This window comes from Pinus tabuliformis, chromosome 5_2 (genome assembly GCF_031772625.1).
Source record: "Pinus tabuliformis cultivar Carrire ecotype Pingquan chromosome 5_2, CPIR1, whole genome shotgun sequence".
Taxonomy (NCBI): Eukaryota; Viridiplantae; Streptophyta; class Pinopsida; order Pinales; family Pinaceae; genus Pinus; species Pinus tabuliformis.
The window spans coordinates 745,585,823-745,602,511 of record NC_142306.1 but is presented as its reverse complement, the minus strand read 5'-3'; the positions used below and the strand labels follow the sequence as shown (position 1 = coordinate 745,602,511).

The window sequence follows — 16,689 nt, the reverse complement described above, 5'->3', positions numbered from 1 at the left end:
CAACAAGACCAAGTAATTTGCAAAAAGGAGCAGGGATATCACCACCTAATGCAGAAGGCAACCATTCCCCTCCTGGATGTAGAAGGAAACCATCCACCTCTTGAAGAGGAGAACCAAATTAGATGTTAAATGTAATTACTGTTTGTTGCTGGTGATAGTGTTGAACATAAGGCTTATAGATTGTTCGATGTGATGATTAACATGGTAACATTTTACTGTAATGTGATTGTGGATGAAAGTACAATGATTTTCTAGCCTAAATTTGATTTAAAACCTGGTTATGAATTTAATGACGCTGGTTGTTTTGATACTGAAAAACGAGCCATATTTTATGCTTAATCAAGAGCTGTTTGAGCCATAATATTCAAGTAGTAGTGTGCATGAAGATCACAATTAGGAATAGGCAAGAAAGTCTCCGAGGTAGATTGAAATCAATTCTAATTTTGAGGACAACATTGAGAAACAAAGGCCTAAATGGTATTCGAACATTTTGGAGGAACTTGCTCAACTAAGAGAGGAATGGCTAATTGTGAGACCAATGAGGAAAGGTGAGCTAAATTAGCGAGTTTGTTTTTGTTTTTTGCTCTTGTATTAAAATGATCACATATTGTGGTGTTAAAAGGATGAGTAGAAGAAAGCCTTTAAGGAGGGTGATGGAAAATTGCTTCTAGAGAGAAGTGAGAGAAAATGTTGTTAGCCATGGCGGTTTAGTTTAGTTGGTGGAATTGTAGGATGAATGTAGAAAGTGGTGAAGTTCAACTGGAAGTGCAAGGGACAAATTAGTCTCTCTAAACGCCATTACAAGCTTAAAAGCCTGGTGTATCAATATTAGTATGTTGTGCTACCATGATGTAGAAGAGATGCACTAATTGCACAAACCAAATAATGCATCAATTGTAGAAGTTTTGAATGTTTCATCCATCATTGACTCCAATGTGGTTAGTGAGTCTGTGGATTATTAGATGTTTTACGACTTTGTATTAACCATGTTGGATATAGAGTTTGCAATCAACTTTATCTTTTGTGTTGTGGCAACATCAAGAGATGTACATAGCGCATAGAGTTTGAAATTTTTAATATTGTTGCAGTCACTGGTTATTATTCACCTATCTGTAAAATAAATTATTTGTCTTCTACAAATTATGTGTGGTAAATATTGAATAAAAAACCGTTGCAACTTCACCAAAATTAAATCAGAGGAACTGAGAAAATAACACACACGAAATAATAGACATTGGTATTTTTGGACAAATGCCCATGGAAAAACTCCAATGTGGGGGAAACCAGTTCTGTAGATAAGGGTTTATATTATTAATTCTTAAGCAAATCAAGGATTACATCAACTGCTTGCCTGACAGTGGCTAAGCTCCGACAATAATTTTGTTTCACTTATACTGGCAAAATTGAATTGGAAATCCATTAATTTCCTTCTGCAAACCAACTCAACCCTCTTTGTGCAACTCGCACCTCCTCCAACAATTCGCATTGGTAGACTGGAAATGCAGACAACCTCTTGCTGGAACTCGCTCAACCTTCGGAAAATAGTTCCGGCAAATATAAATTGATTTGTAGCTCCAACAACTCACATTGGATAAACTGTCTATTTGCACTAGCTGAATCAACCTCCCTCTCGTAGAATAATTCATCCTCGTTCTTGTTACCCACCACTTGTGGGTGACCCCATAAGAGATTTTTCTCCCAGATTTGTCTTGAGCTGACAACCAACACCCCTTGACAGCCATCGATGTAGCCGATATTATGCCAGATGTCTCTGCTCCTTGAGCTTGTCATATGTCCCCTCGACCATCTGTCGAGATCGTATGTTTGAAGGTGGGCCATCTATTCCTAAAGGTGTGATTTTTCATTATGTAATTGGGTGCTTATGCTTGTTTTTCTTGGGCACACTTGGGTATGGATTATTGGTTGAGGAAGGGTTTTGACTGTAGTCATGTGCCCTTACCTTAACTGGAGGAGGTTAATCTTCAACACTAGTCCCAGTGGATCTCCCCTACTAGCTTACAACTTTAGGATGAGCACTACTTGGGAAACCTCGATTTTTGTAGTACGACCTCATTTTCCCGTTCCACATTTTTCACCCCCCTCTGTTCATTACATGCCTTATTTCGTCATCTTCCCTCTCTGGGTCCACAAGGCTCTATTACTCCCTTCTCCTTGTTCACATGTCTGGGTTGAGCTTGGAACGATGCCTCGAAGGTTGATGCAGCTAAAAAAAGATAAAAGCATAACATGGCCGCATACAAAAGGAAATGTCTTACAAAATGCAAATGATGGCCTGACAATAAAATTTAGCTCGTGGGAAAAACTAAAAGCCAAACATGAGCTCTACCCCTTATCATTATGGCCATCACCCTGGTTACTAGGGCCCCTATGAGTGCCCCCTGCATCATTAAGGAACCCATGTATGTCCCAACCCCCGGTGGGCGATGAATTGCCCCACCTTAAGGGGGTAATCATTGCTATATCATACATATCATGTTCTCATCCCCTAGAGACTCAGGTAATAAAATAAAATAAAAATCATTAAAAGGAAAAAGACAAATGAAGAAGGGTGGAAAAACGAAGTCCGGGATAACTCATGTACCGTGATTGCTCCCTCCTACATTCATACACCCAAATATGTGGACATCCCTCATCATTACCATCCTTGAGTGCAGGGCATTTGGCCTTGAGACCCCTGTGTCCCCATCCACCTCATCATTATCCACATGACACCTACCACTTGAAGGATGTACATTGGACATGTGCTTCCCTTTAGGGGCTCGGAATACCTAATAGAGTTGTTTATTAGCCACTCCTACCTAGGGAGGTTACACCATTACATGTTCAAAGCCCCAAATTTGGAAGGGAAACCCACTATGAAGTATCATTTCTACCCTTGATTAACAAGGTTATTTACTTAATTGTACTAAAGAATTATTCTATCTGAAGGTGAGGAGACACATTGAATCTTATACAAGATGTGGTTTCATCATGGGATGGGCAACTTAATTGGGGCCCAAGCCCAACAGAGGATCATATTGACACTTGTAGGGGATCCGTTGAGAGGCATGGGTTTCCATCATGTGACAGAGCATTATCTCATGCCATGGGCTACCTCAACACCTTCAACAATTTGTTCATTGCCCCTCATTATATGCAAGATGATGCACTTGGATCAACAGTGCTCCCAATTGGATTAGCATTGTATACATGGTTTCACAACTAATCTGAGGTCCAAAGGAGGTTTGTCTCATCCTTGAGACATGGGAGGGCAAGCACCATCTTTTGTGCCCTCATTTGGAGTAGTCTATAGGCCTATTTTTACACCAGGAGACCCATGAGACCACTACTTGTGCCCTAGAGCCACTTTGGAGCACCACATGATGTTAACTTGGAGATCTAGGGGCTGCCCCCTTGACCATCATTTATGGAGCCCTCTCCTTCATCATGGCACCTTGAGGACTCGATTAGGCCTTCCAACGACCCTCCTACACCATTGCTTCATCATTTTGGCTTCATTTTGGATGGCTTATTCTACACTTTATGAGCTATTTGGTGGGCTTGTCACCAAAGTTATGTTATTTTGCACATTAAAATAATTTTAGGGGCATCTTAGGCTAATTCGAATTAGAAGAGGCTCATATAAATAAAGCTAAGCCTCATTTGTATCAAACATCATCATCACACTTGGATATCTCTCTCTTGAGAATTTTGCACTTTTCTTTGGATGTCTATTGGAGCTCTTTTGATGCATTTCGATATATTTGGAAGTTGAAGTCTTGTTCTTTCTTGGAGCCGCTATCTTGATCTTGGATTGGATATATCTCTTGTTATCTTGTAAGTGATTTTGTTGAAGATATTTCCATGTAATAATGTCTAATGTGTGGAAATTTTGCAACTAGCTACTTCTTGTGCCCTAATTATTGAATATCATTGTAAAAATTGTTAGATTGCAAATTTGTGCATGTTACTCATTGAATAACAAGTAGATGAATGTTCCTAGTGGATTGAAATATGATTTTCTTCCATAAAAGTCCATAGATCTTGGGTGGGTAATTGTTGAAAAGTAGGTGCTAGGGCATCACTTTTTAGCCTCCTTGAAGACAACTTTGGCCAAATTTCGAATCACATAGACTCCATAGCCCAAGGGTAAGGCACTAGTCCAAGAAAATTTGGTGGTCACCGTCCTTATTCTTTTCTTTTTCTCTTTTTTCTTCTAAAATTCGACCCCTACCCTAGATGGTTAGCTAGGGTTGCTTGCAAATTGCATTAGAGGGGTGATCTTTCCATTAATAGGCTACTGCGTTGCTATCTCCTCTAGTGATCCTCCAAGTTTGGAGCAATTCCCACAGTCAATTTGTGAGAAAACTCAAGCCCTAGCTGCATCTTTGGAAGCCATCTTGAATGTCTATGGTTGGTGGTCTTCTTGAGGGTCATTTGCACTTAAAAATTTGAGAAATCAATCATTCTTGACCCTTTCCTATCCTAAGCTTGACCTAGTGATCATATTGGAGGACTTCCTCCCACGATTACTCAAAAAATCTAGGTCTCATTTGGGCTTCTTTCTAGGTCCCTCTAGTGGAGTGAAAACCCTATTTGAAGAAGGATTATCTTACAAAGCCCCTCTTGTCTCATCTCAGAAGACTTGTTCGTAGGCATACTCAATTATTATTTGAAAATCCCTAATCCTAGGTCTTGGTCTTCCTTATAGGTCTTTCTTGGAGAACCCTTAGCTTCTCTTGAAGCATTAAGCCCTAATTGAGCCTCTCCTTTGAATAGGCCTTGGAAATCACATCATACCTGTCATTGATCCTATCATTATTGGTGATTTCCCTCATACTGGGACTCCTCCCATTGTTGAAAGTCCGTAAAGAGCAGAGGACATTGACTGAGGTGATTGTGGGTCTTTGTCTCATTGTTGTCATTTGGTCTAGTAGTTGTCCCTTAGGTACTCCTAAGACCCTTGCTAGTTTGTGTGGCAACACTTCCTTCTCTTAGAATACTGGCATCTCTGTGAATAATTTCTTTGGAAATTCTCTCATCAATTTCTCCTGTTGAAACCCCACTGCGGGTGTCCTCCACGCTATCACTGTACCCTTGCTATTGCTGCAATTATGCTTGTTTGAATGCGTTCTCCAAATGCCCATCTATTTCCTCTTATAATCTCTCGTTGAGCAATTAACGACCATGATCTAATTTCAATCGATGGCTAAGGTCATCTTGACACCATCAAATGGGTTTTCTAGAAGTCATTAGAGGAAAATCGACTTGTCTCATTTAAACCTGATTAATTAACCACTTTTCCTAAGTTAGACTTAGGAGAATAATTAAATTGGCCAATTAATTCTAATAAAGACAATTTTCCTTTGAAACTTTTTTGGGTATTAGAGATAATTAATCCAATTGTGTCTCTAGCCTCATAGACACCACCTGAGACTAGAACACCTATTCGAGCTACACAAACTAACACTCCCTCTTAGCAAGGAAGGTGTTTTACATAACACCCAAACTGCCTATGAAGAAGATGAATCTCGCCTTCCCCAAGGCTTTCGTCAGAATGTCTACGACTTGCTCCTCTGTAGGTATATACTGTAGCTGAACTATCTTACGCTATACACAATCCTTGGTGAAATGATACTTGATGTCTATATGCTTGGACATGTCTTGAAACACTGGATTCTCAGAGAACCTGATGCAACTCTAATTGACGTAGTGTATCACTGTTGTCTCAAATCTTTGACCAAACAAGGCCACTAGCAACTTCTGAAGCCATATGGTCTCACACGTTGCCATGCTAGCTGCTATTTATTTTGCCTTTGTAGAACTTAGTGCCACGAACTTCTGCTTACTGCTGTACCAAGAGACAACTACAGATCCCATGTTGAAGCAACACCTTGAAGTACTTTTTCTGTCCATTGTATTACCTGCCCAGTTTGCATTAGTATAGCCCACCAACCTGATACCATCACTTCGAGTATATCTTATCCCACACTCGATTGTACCACACAAATACCGCAACACATGCTTTGTCGCTGTCTAATGCACTCTCTTCGTTCCCACCATGAACTGTCTGAGAGAGTTCACTGCATAGGATATATTTTATTGGTGTTGACCAATTACACGAGAGATCCAATCAATTGCCTGTACAAGGTGGGGTCCACATTGTTCTCCCTGGATCCTTCTACCTTTCTCTAATTTGTGATCATGGGTGCAGACATGGCTCTGCAATCTTCCATCCCAAACCCCCTCAAGATCTCGATGTAGTATTTCCCTTCTCAAAGGAAAATTTCCCCATTTTTCTACCACACCTCGATGTTTAGAAAGTTGTGTATAAGCTCCAAATCCTTCATGTCGAACACTGTTGCAAGGTCCCTCTTGCACTTGTCTATGAGCCTTAGTGAATCTTTAAAAACAAGTCGTCCACATACGAAACAAGAATGAGAACCTCACCCCCAACCACCAAGTAGTAGAGGTTTGCATCCGCCTCACTCTTCACGAAACCCATTCCTTGCAAGCTATGTCACCTAACACAGGGACATGTGACATGAAGGACACGGGGATTCGAGTGTCAGACATAGACACATTGACCCTCCGGAACATGCCACTCTTCACGAAACCCATTCCCTGCAAGCTAAGTCACCTACACAAGGACACGAGACACGAGGATTCGAGTGCCAGACACAGACACGTTGGCCCCTCGGAACATGACACTCTTCGCAAAACCCATTCCCCTAAGTCACCTAACACAAGGACACGGGACATGAAGGACACGGGGATTTGAGTGGTAAACATAGACACGTTGGCCCCCCGGAACATGACACGTTATATATACATAGACATGTTGGCCCCCCGGAACATGACACGTTATATATATATATATATATATATATATCTATATCAAAATTAGATATTTCTTACACAAATTCTCATTCATGATACAAATTCATTGATTCAAATATAGATCTTCATCTAGATGTAATTTTTACAAAATAACATTGTGCATAGAAATACAGTTGTGACATAAATGATAAATCATAATACATATTCAATTCATCAATGATCCAATAGGGGAAAGACAAGATACTAGTTTTCTCATTATGTCATCAAAATTGAAATGTGTTACATAGGTAGTATAGTGCCACTGGCAAGTAGAAATAGCAAATACAAAACAACTACAAGTCTACAAGCCTCAAGGCAATAGGTAGCTCATGAGTCATCAATCCTCATCGTCAAAATCAGAATCACTGTACACATAATCACAGTCACCACTGCTCTCCTCTGCTACATCCTCCTCCTCTATATCCAAAGTCATCTCTGCATATGCTGGTGTGGAGGATGACCCCTCTACAATATCACCATCATCAAATGTGATAGGCTCTAGCAATGGCTCATTAAGATCCAAGTTGGCCAATGCCAACTCAACACTGCTGTCTAGACCGATATCATCAGGAGAGACATCCCACATCTTTGTCTTTCCCTTCAACTATTGTCTTTGCCCTGGACTGCTCAAGCCTGCTCTTCTTGACACTATACAGATTCCCATCAGTGCTCCAAATCCTCTCGCAACATGAGGATGAAGTCACCCGAGAGAGGAGCTTCATGGCTTACTTCAACCTCTTGTTGACTTAGAGACAGGGGGGGCTAAGAAGCCCTATTCTACCCTGATCCTTCATGGACATCAATCAACACCATTCAATTTTGATGAAACATTCTAATCCAAGCCTTAAAATATGGTAGAAAAAACTTAATATGCTTAATCAACGATTTTGGATTTAGTGAAAGGTATATTTTTGCTAAGGCCATGATAAAGTTCAACAATCAATAGGACCAACATCAGGGCACATAAAGGCCTTGGTGCTCTTGGCTAAATGCCAATCCCATACTCATATATAATAGAATCCAATGAAAATGCTGCAGTTTGCCAATCCTAAAAATTGTGAAAACTGTTAAGTCTGCCGAATTCTCAGTGGGATATGAATTCTGCTTTCCCATATGAAGTCTGATGAGGTTGGAATCACTCTCAGAGATCTTTTATTACTAGAGGAATTAGCAACTAGGCCAGTTTTGTACTCACATTACACAGGGTCGATTCCCACATCTACCACTATATTTCTTGGTACCTATTTATGCCCCTTTTGCAGACACAGGGTAATTGGATGGGTTTGAACCAGTGTTGATAATATCGTCGAGATATCGGCGATATTCGGAAATATCGCGATATTTTCGGCGAGCCGATATATCGCCGACAAAATATCGTGATATTTTCGGCTTCTGAAAATATCGCGCGATTTCCGAAATAAGGCCGATATTTTGGAAAATATCGTGCGACGATCGAAAATATCGCCCGGCGACTGTAAAAAATTTCTGCATGGCCTATAAAAATCTGATTTTGGTTTTTTTTTCATATCATTTTCATTTCTGATTGCTGGAGAAGGAAGGGGAGAGCTATGTGGTTGCTGCCAAGGAGGGTTTGAGCGTTCTAGGCCCTAGTATTGATATGCTATTCATGGTAATGTTAAATTCTTAAAGTAAAAGTGACATTCTCCTTAATCTTCATTTTCATCCTTTTACTTAAATTTTTAACATTACCATGAAATGACTCAGGATGTTTGAGAGTGGTTTCGGCCTCATTGGATTTCATATGGAGAAAGTAGAATTTTAGATTTCATTCAAAATGCAACAGACTTATCAGTTTTTTAGGATTTCAGGATTGGGAGATTGTAATGTTTCCAGGTGACACCACCTGCCCGGGCTACCCTTGCCACCAGTAGAGGACGTGGTCTACCTCCTATAGCTCCTACTTCTAGTTCTTCAGCTTCTAGAGCATAGTAAACTCCACTGCCAACTCCACCAGCACCAGCATCTACATCTAGAGGGAAAGGGAAAGCTGTGGCATTTTCTCACAAGAGGGGCAGAGGAAATCAATAGGATTAGACTTTAGTTATTTTCTTATGTGCTTGTAAGTTGTACATGAACAATGAACCTTGAATATTCAAGAATCAAGACCAAGCATATCACATTCTAATTTCTAAATAGTAAATTTTGATTCTATTTATTTTTTTAAAGTGAACTATGAACTTTGAGAAGTAATTATATTTTAATCTGATTAGATAAGCTGCAACCTGCAATTTAATATGGATAAAAAAACTATATTTCGGTGTATATATATATATATATATATATATAACGTGTCCCCCGTGTCTTGTTTCCAGGTCGTTGCGTTTCGTATTGAATGCTCGTATTTACGTGTCCTCCGTGTCTCGTGTCCTCGTGTGTGATGTGACTTAGCTTAGACTGATGTATTGTCTCCGTGGAGGGTGGAGTCTGAGGAGCCCCTCTTGGAGGAGTCACCTTCATGGTTAGAGCCAGTGGCAGATGATCCATTAGAGTAGGGGCAGCAAGAGGAGGACTCGGAGTCAGAGGAGCAGCAGCACTTAGAGGAGGAGGAGGAGGAGGAGGAGGAGGAGGACACTGCGGGAGCATCAGCATCAACACCATCTGCTATAGATATAGGAGAGCATAGCCCCATACCTAGCACTCATTATTTGACATTAGGTGCAGAGGCAGGGTCAGGCCTCCTACTACTAGGGGCAGGCCTGGCAAACAACCCATCATGTTTTCTCGTAAAAGGGGGAGAGGGCAGTGATTTCAGATAGATAGCTGCTAGTTTTATTTGTTATGCTACATATAACTCATGATGATGAGATACTTTTATATATGTGATGTTATTTTGTATTGGTTCTCCACATTTGAGTCCTTGAATGGACAATTATCAGGGATCAGCAAGATTTGGTATTGCCTTTAATGTATCATTTCTATTTGACATCATATATATCAATGTTTTCTTCATATTTATGTGCCAATGTGTTTATTTCATGTTGTTATTGCTTTATATGTTTAAAAAGCTTTAAAAAATGAATATATTATGCATTTTTTATGCTTGCCAATATTTGCCGATATTGCCGATAAGATATTTTCTGGACCCTCGCCGATATTTTCCCGATACCGATATTATCAACACTGGTTTGAACATTGAATCTCATAGTTTACATAACACTTCATATCAGGGTGATTGCAAATAGAGCTGCCCACTGGAGGCTTGCTCTCAAAGATCCTTAAACAATTAATCGTAATGTTAAAAATTTTAGTTGAAGAATAAAAAAGTTAACATTTCCTTTATCTTTCCTTTTTCTATTATCAACTCAAATATAGATAAAGGAAATAAAGAAAAGAAGGTATATGAAGGTATATAAAGGAAATAAAAAAGGAAAGGTAAAGGAAATGTTAATTTTTTTTATCCTTTACTTTAAGAATTGAACATTACCATTAATTGTCAGCTTTTGGCCAACCTGGTCAAAAATTGAGTCGGACCAAGTCAAAATAAGCAGATGTAGTGTTGGAAACATGTTACATAGATGTTGGCATGGCCTAGAAATGCGTTTCCAACTGTATGAAATGTATTTCCCACGTGGGATGTGTTTGTACAGCTGGAAATGTGTTTCAATGCCATACCACACATGTTTCTATGTTTTCATATGGAAATGAGCTTGGTACGGCCCTATATGAGAGTTTTCCTGCAATATAGCTATAAATTCTAACCAGTACCATTTCTTAACAATTGATACTTAATAAATCTCAGTCTTTCCAAAGGTGTCGATTTATTTTTAAGTAAGGTGAGAAGGAACTTGGTGAATAAATGGTCAAATCTTGTTAGTGAGCTTAAATTTCTAGTGGTTCATTCTGTAAGGCAGCCAATGTTTGAAACTCATGGTAGTTGGAAGGAGACTAAAAAAAATCCAGCCATGTGAAGGGTTGGTATGGCCTATGTTGGGTGCAATCCCCGGATGATTTTGATGGCTTAGATGCTCCTGGGTCGTAGTTTCTTAGATCAGGGGCCAGTCTCGCAAGTCACGAACAATGCTAGCAAACACAAAATAACTTGTTGAATAAATAGAGAATAATTCATTGGGGTCGATTGGGTCTAGTCCAACCATTTGAGAGGAGTGTTATTCTCCCTACCTAGCTTCAATTCTCATAGGTGACATGTTGAGATTTTAAAGAGTATATTATTGGCAAAACTTCGAGCTTATATAGTATCCACTTTACCTTGGGTACCATCCCTGGAATGAGGAAAAGTGCCTGGTGGGTTTCCTCGAGAAATGCATTAGATGGGAAAAAATAATAGTCCATTCAGGGAAAGATGCAATCTCAGAAAGGAAATGAATGCAATGTGTTACAGTGTGTGATCTACAAACTAGATAGCTTAGTGGATGAAAGGTCTCACAATGAGAATTGACACATAAATTTTTTCAAAATTCAATTCTCTGTGAACTTTCATCAATGATTACTGCTTTGCAATCTGTTGAATTTATGTCATGGGTTGTTTGCAGCCCCTGCTGATAGGCTATGATCCAAAATTGATCCTCCAAATACTGTGTTTTCAACTTTGTAATAAAAAAATATTTTTTTGCAAAGTTTGTCCATGAGCCAAAAACCATGGGAGATGAAAAGACTCACTTGATGGTTGGCATTCCAAAGCAGCCCATTAACTGTGAAGGCTATGGAGAAGAAGCGAATTGAAGGAGTAGAGGAGCTTCAGAATAAATGGAGAAATAGAGTAGTGACTGAAGATGAAGGATTCGGAAGAAGAAAGCTTTTCGAAGATTGAATGTTGCCTCTGAGCCAAAGCCATCTGCAAATTTGTAAGTGATTGAAAAATGCATCAAGTCTCTGCTTGAGAATGCAGCTCATCTCTGTAACCATTTCCTCATCAAAATAACCCTCCACTGCCCGACACCAAAACTGCTAGTTTTCCCATTTGGGTTTACCGGGCAAATATCTGTCGTTATTGCATGTGACTGGTCACTTTATTCTGTGGTTGTTCTGTTTATCATCTGGTTGCATTCTTGGGTTTATTAATGCCCGTGCATTAGTTAATTTACCCATGACAGCACAATCCCGTATCCACTTCTCGAGCTCTGTTCTCTGGAAATAAGATAGTGCCTGTGCATGTGTCAATTGCATGCTACAGTATGAACTTGTTGACTTGCTTGTACTATGGTATGAGTTACAGAGTATTGTAATTACTGGCATATGTGTGTGAATGCCAATTGGCCTCTTGGAATTTTGTGACAGTCCAAAGAGAAATGCCAATGTCATGCTATCTACAGCCTCTCTACAATGCTTGATTAATAGTTACTGCTCCCTTTTCTCAATCGTGGCGATAGCTGGTGTAATTACAGCTCTATGATTAATTATCTTCTTGTTGCTTGTGCCAATGGGTGAATATACAGTGGAAATGCTTCCTTGCTTAGCTCATTGGGATTTTGAAATGCTGGGAATCAGTGATTGGTAGCAAGTGCTGATTCCCAGCTGACGAAAGCAATGCACTTTAGTTGATTGGCTTTGTAAGGCATATAAAATGCACCTGGAGCCAACCGTTCATTCAATTCTTGCTTAGTGCAGTGATATATTCTAAGTTATGTGAATTGCTAATCGCCTTTGTAGAATAAGTTATAAATTAAAAGTTAGAATGCTATTGGTTGGTTTCTTTGGCTGTGGTGATAGCAATAGCTGGAAGGAAGCACATGCATCTGGTTCTAATTGTGTGTGGACAGGAGTGTGCTGTGTGTGAATTTGAGTTTGGTACCTTGTTTTCAGACCGAGTTAATGTGTTTTGTATGCACACTAAAAAAATTAGACATTTCATTGTTAACCCAGGACAGGCATGTGTATAGGAATGAGCAAAAAGTCAAGTATTTGTTTGCATGTTTAATTGCTCTGTCCGTCATATATCCCAGATTTGTGATTGGGAAGAGCTGGACATGAATTGAGTGTTAAATCAGAGTATATAAACTTAGCTTGCAAACAGAAATTGAGTTTTAAATCAGAGTATATAAACTCAGCTTTCAAATGGATTTAGGAATGCTATATGGTTTAAATCTGAACACCACTTACTTCGACCATTTTATAACAACTATTTACATTTGCTCATTCGAGCACAGATAACAGTGTCATTTTCTTACTTCCTATTGATGAATATTAGCAGAGAAGTTAAAATTGCAGATTGTACTCAGTTTAAAGTTCAAATTAACAATGAATTCAAATTTCAGAGGCATTGATCTGTTTTCTGTAGAAGTATCCATGTTGATGAGATGGATGGGCCATAGGCCTACAATTTATGGTTCAGGTCCCCTGGAACTGTGGAAAACTACTTGTGTGCTAAGTCACAGGACATAGCCCTTAGGGGCCCCGTGTCCCATATCCCACGTGTCAGACATGACTCGGCCCATAAAATGTGTCTGAAAATCAGGACACGTGTTTGGGCCATGTTGGACACGTGCCCTATTGTGTCCTGATTATAGGACACGTGTCCCATTAAAATCCCAATGTAAAAAGCGCTGCGTCTTGTTTTTTTTTTTCATTTTTTCTATTAATTTTGTGTTTGTTCGTGAGTTAGTGAGTCATGACCAGTACCACTGATGACATTCCTACCTATTTTGTATCTACTCTATTTTGTATTTTCCAGTGGCATTCCCTCTGTATCTATGTAATACATTTTGATTTTGATGACTTATTGAGAAATCTGCAATTTATGGTTTTAATATCTAACTTCTACTTCTAAATTTTTAGTTTTATTTTATCAATCATGATATTTCTAAATTTCTAGTTTCTTATGTGTGCTTGAACAATTGTTAAAAACATGAACAAGGAACATTGAACTGTGAACATCATTGATGTAGTAAATTAATAAATTAACTAGTTGTAAAATTGTAGATACTAAATTAGTAAATCACTAAATAGATATCACCATGATTCATATTTGTAGATGTTCTAATTTCTAAAAATTATGGATCCGGTACTATATTTCAGTATTTTTTAATATATATATGTGTGTGTGTGTGTGTGTGTGTCCTTTGTGTTCTGTTTCAGGGGTCGCTGTGTCTCCTGTCGAATACTCGTATTTACGTGTTCTCCGTGTCCTGTGATGGATAGGCCATAGGCCTACAATTTATGGTTCAGGTCCCCTGGAACTTTGGAAAACTACTTGTGTGCTATCAGAATAATTTTGAACAACCCCATCTTAATGCCCTTCCTTTTTAGTTTTTATATTTTACCCCTTTGTATTGCTTACCACTTAGCATAGATCCATCTTAACCCTAGATCTGTTAAGTATTGAAAGTGATAAAAAATACCCAGGTGCAAATCTTTTGAATGCTCAAGTGGTGGGGTTAGACTGTCTCACTCTCTCTCCCTTTGTGTGTTATATATATATATGGGCTGTTGTTGTTTGACATTAGAGATTGGATGTTAAATTTTAATTTTTATCCAATGTTGACATTAGAAGTCAGATGCCAAATTTGTTTCATTTTAATTGACACACATGACACAAAGGGACATGTGCCACATCTCCTCCACATGGAGTGCAGGGTGTTCCTCTGCATGCAATGAAGGGAGGGTGGACAAGTGCATTGTGATTTTGGTTTTGCAGCCTTACCTGCATATGCAACCACATCCCCTATATTTTTAACTTAACAGGGTATCAATCTGAATGCTTCAGCCCTTGCATAGTTCAATTCAGATGATATAGAAGTTTGGAAGCATGCCATACCAATGTGGTGATCCATTTACTCTCCTAATACTTTTTATTTCTATTATTCTTTGAGTTCAGTACTGTTAAAATTGGCAACTAGAGCCAAATTCCACCTTGGGACAGCTGATTTGATGGAGATGATTATTGCATTGGATTCTTCTTTTCAAGAGGTCCATGATTGATATAAAGATCATCTCATTCGGACAAGGAGAAGTGTGATTTTGAATTTATGGGCACACATGTGCAAATTGTTCGGGTTGGCCTTTCGCTAAATTTAGGCTCAAGAAGCTCAATGGATGTGTCTTTTCACCCACAACAAAGTGGATAAATAGAAGAGACCTCACACCTCATTTGGAGATCCATCACACGCACATTCTTCTCTCGCTCTTCATCAGATTGGTTCATAGCTTGGGCAGCCTCTCTCTCTCTCTCTCACACACGTGCAGCTAGGAGGACAATTTCTGGGCTAAATCACTGAACCGAAATTGCAGAATTTCAAGCAGCTTGACCAGCATTGACCGAGGAGATTTTGACCAGTTTTGACTGCGGTTTTTGGGGCAGAATTTCGATTTTCTTAGGCCGCATTGATTGGCACAGAAATCGAGGTTTTATGGGCTGTTTGACCTGCGTTGACCACATGCCTGTTTGACCACAGAGTTGACCAATTTTGACCAGAGTTTTTGTGACTGTTTTGGGTTGACTTTGACCACTGCTGGAGGCCGAGTTTGACTGCCTTTGACCGAGCTTCAAAGGAGGTATTTGACTGCTGTTTTGACCAGCGTTGACTTTCTGGTTAGGGCTGAAGTTTGACTGCAGAATTTGACAGGGCTGATTTGACTTTGTATTGGGCTAATCAATTTGACTTTTTTACTCTCTCTCTCTGTTGAACTATTGAATAATAATAAGAAGATTTGATCAAAGGGTTTTCCCCACATTGGGTTTTTCCCTGGCATCCACCAAATCCAGTGTTCTCTTGTCTTGGCTTGTCTGCTGCAATTTTGTTTAATGCTCTATCTGCATTTACTATCAATGTGATTAATGGCTTATGTGATTGCTACTGAAATAATTGGAAATTGTTATTGGGATGCTAAAGAAACATTGAAGTAAATTGTGCTTAGCATAGAGCATACCATTGTTATCTAAAATTAACAAGTACAGATCTGAGAGTTTGAAATTACTAGATTGCAAAGATTTCATGGTGTTTTAGTTTTCCTTTCCTTTCCTTTCATGTGTATTACGTCTAAATTGCACTCACATGAGATCATGTTTACTTTCAATTTGCTTGCAGTTTCGAACACACAAGGTGATTTACAGGCGATATGCAGGCCTCTTTTTCTCCATGTGTGTGGACATAACTGATAATGAACTGGCTTATTTGGAGAGCATTCATTTATTTGTTGAGATATTGGATCATTTCTTCAGCAACGTATGTGAGCTTGACCTAGTATTCAATTTTCACAAGGTAAGCTGCTTGACCTAGTATTCAGTTTTCACAAGGTAAGCTTCTGTCATACTTTTGTTAACCTGTTTGCTGTATCTGATTTTATTGGGAGCATGCTTTAAGATATTGTAGCAAAGGTGCATCTTTTGCTGCTGTGTGGTTATTAATTGAGCTTCTTGCTTTGTTAAATGTGGCTTATTTTTCATTTCTCTCATATACACTGGAAGGCTCCTAAATGTTGCCAGTTCAGCTTCAAAATTAGGAAGATGCTTTTTTAGGGGAAAACGTAATGCATTTTCTGTCTCAGGGCTAATTTTTAAGGCTATATATTTACTTAAGTTATGCCCCACTCTTCTATTTTTTATTTTTAATGCATCACATATTCATTTTTTTACAGGGATTTATTTATTAAATTTGATTAGAATGCTTTACAATGATGTTCAAAGCACATCGAAATGTAAGCCATCTTTGAAACATTCAGAGTACATAATTGTAATCAAGGAAAAATTTAGACCTCATGAATACAAGATATTTATAACACCTTCCAGAAATGAAGCCTTGTAAAGATATCTGTAGTTTAGACACTACTTTAACAACACTTATGTCAAAATAGTGAAAAGATCAATCCTGGACAAATCCTGTTGAAACGAAGGCA

At 38.9% G+C, this 16,689-nt stretch overlaps 1 protein-coding gene across 7 annotated transcripts in view; it reads left to right on the top strand.

Annotated features, from left to right (window-relative positions):
* The window catches only part of LOC149161385 (AP-2 complex subunit sigma), a 75,585-nt gene that overhangs the window by 30,278 nt on the left and 28,618 nt on the right, over positions 1-16,689 (top strand). For all 7 annotated transcript variants that reach the window (XM_089436988.1, XM_089436987.1, XM_089436983.1 and 4 more), the window contains one exon: positions 15,882-16,055. In XM_089436988.1, coding sequence (XP_089293114.1) covers positions 15,882-16,055 — 174 coding nt within the window. The remainder of the gene's footprint in view (positions 1-15,881; positions 16,056-16,689) is intronic.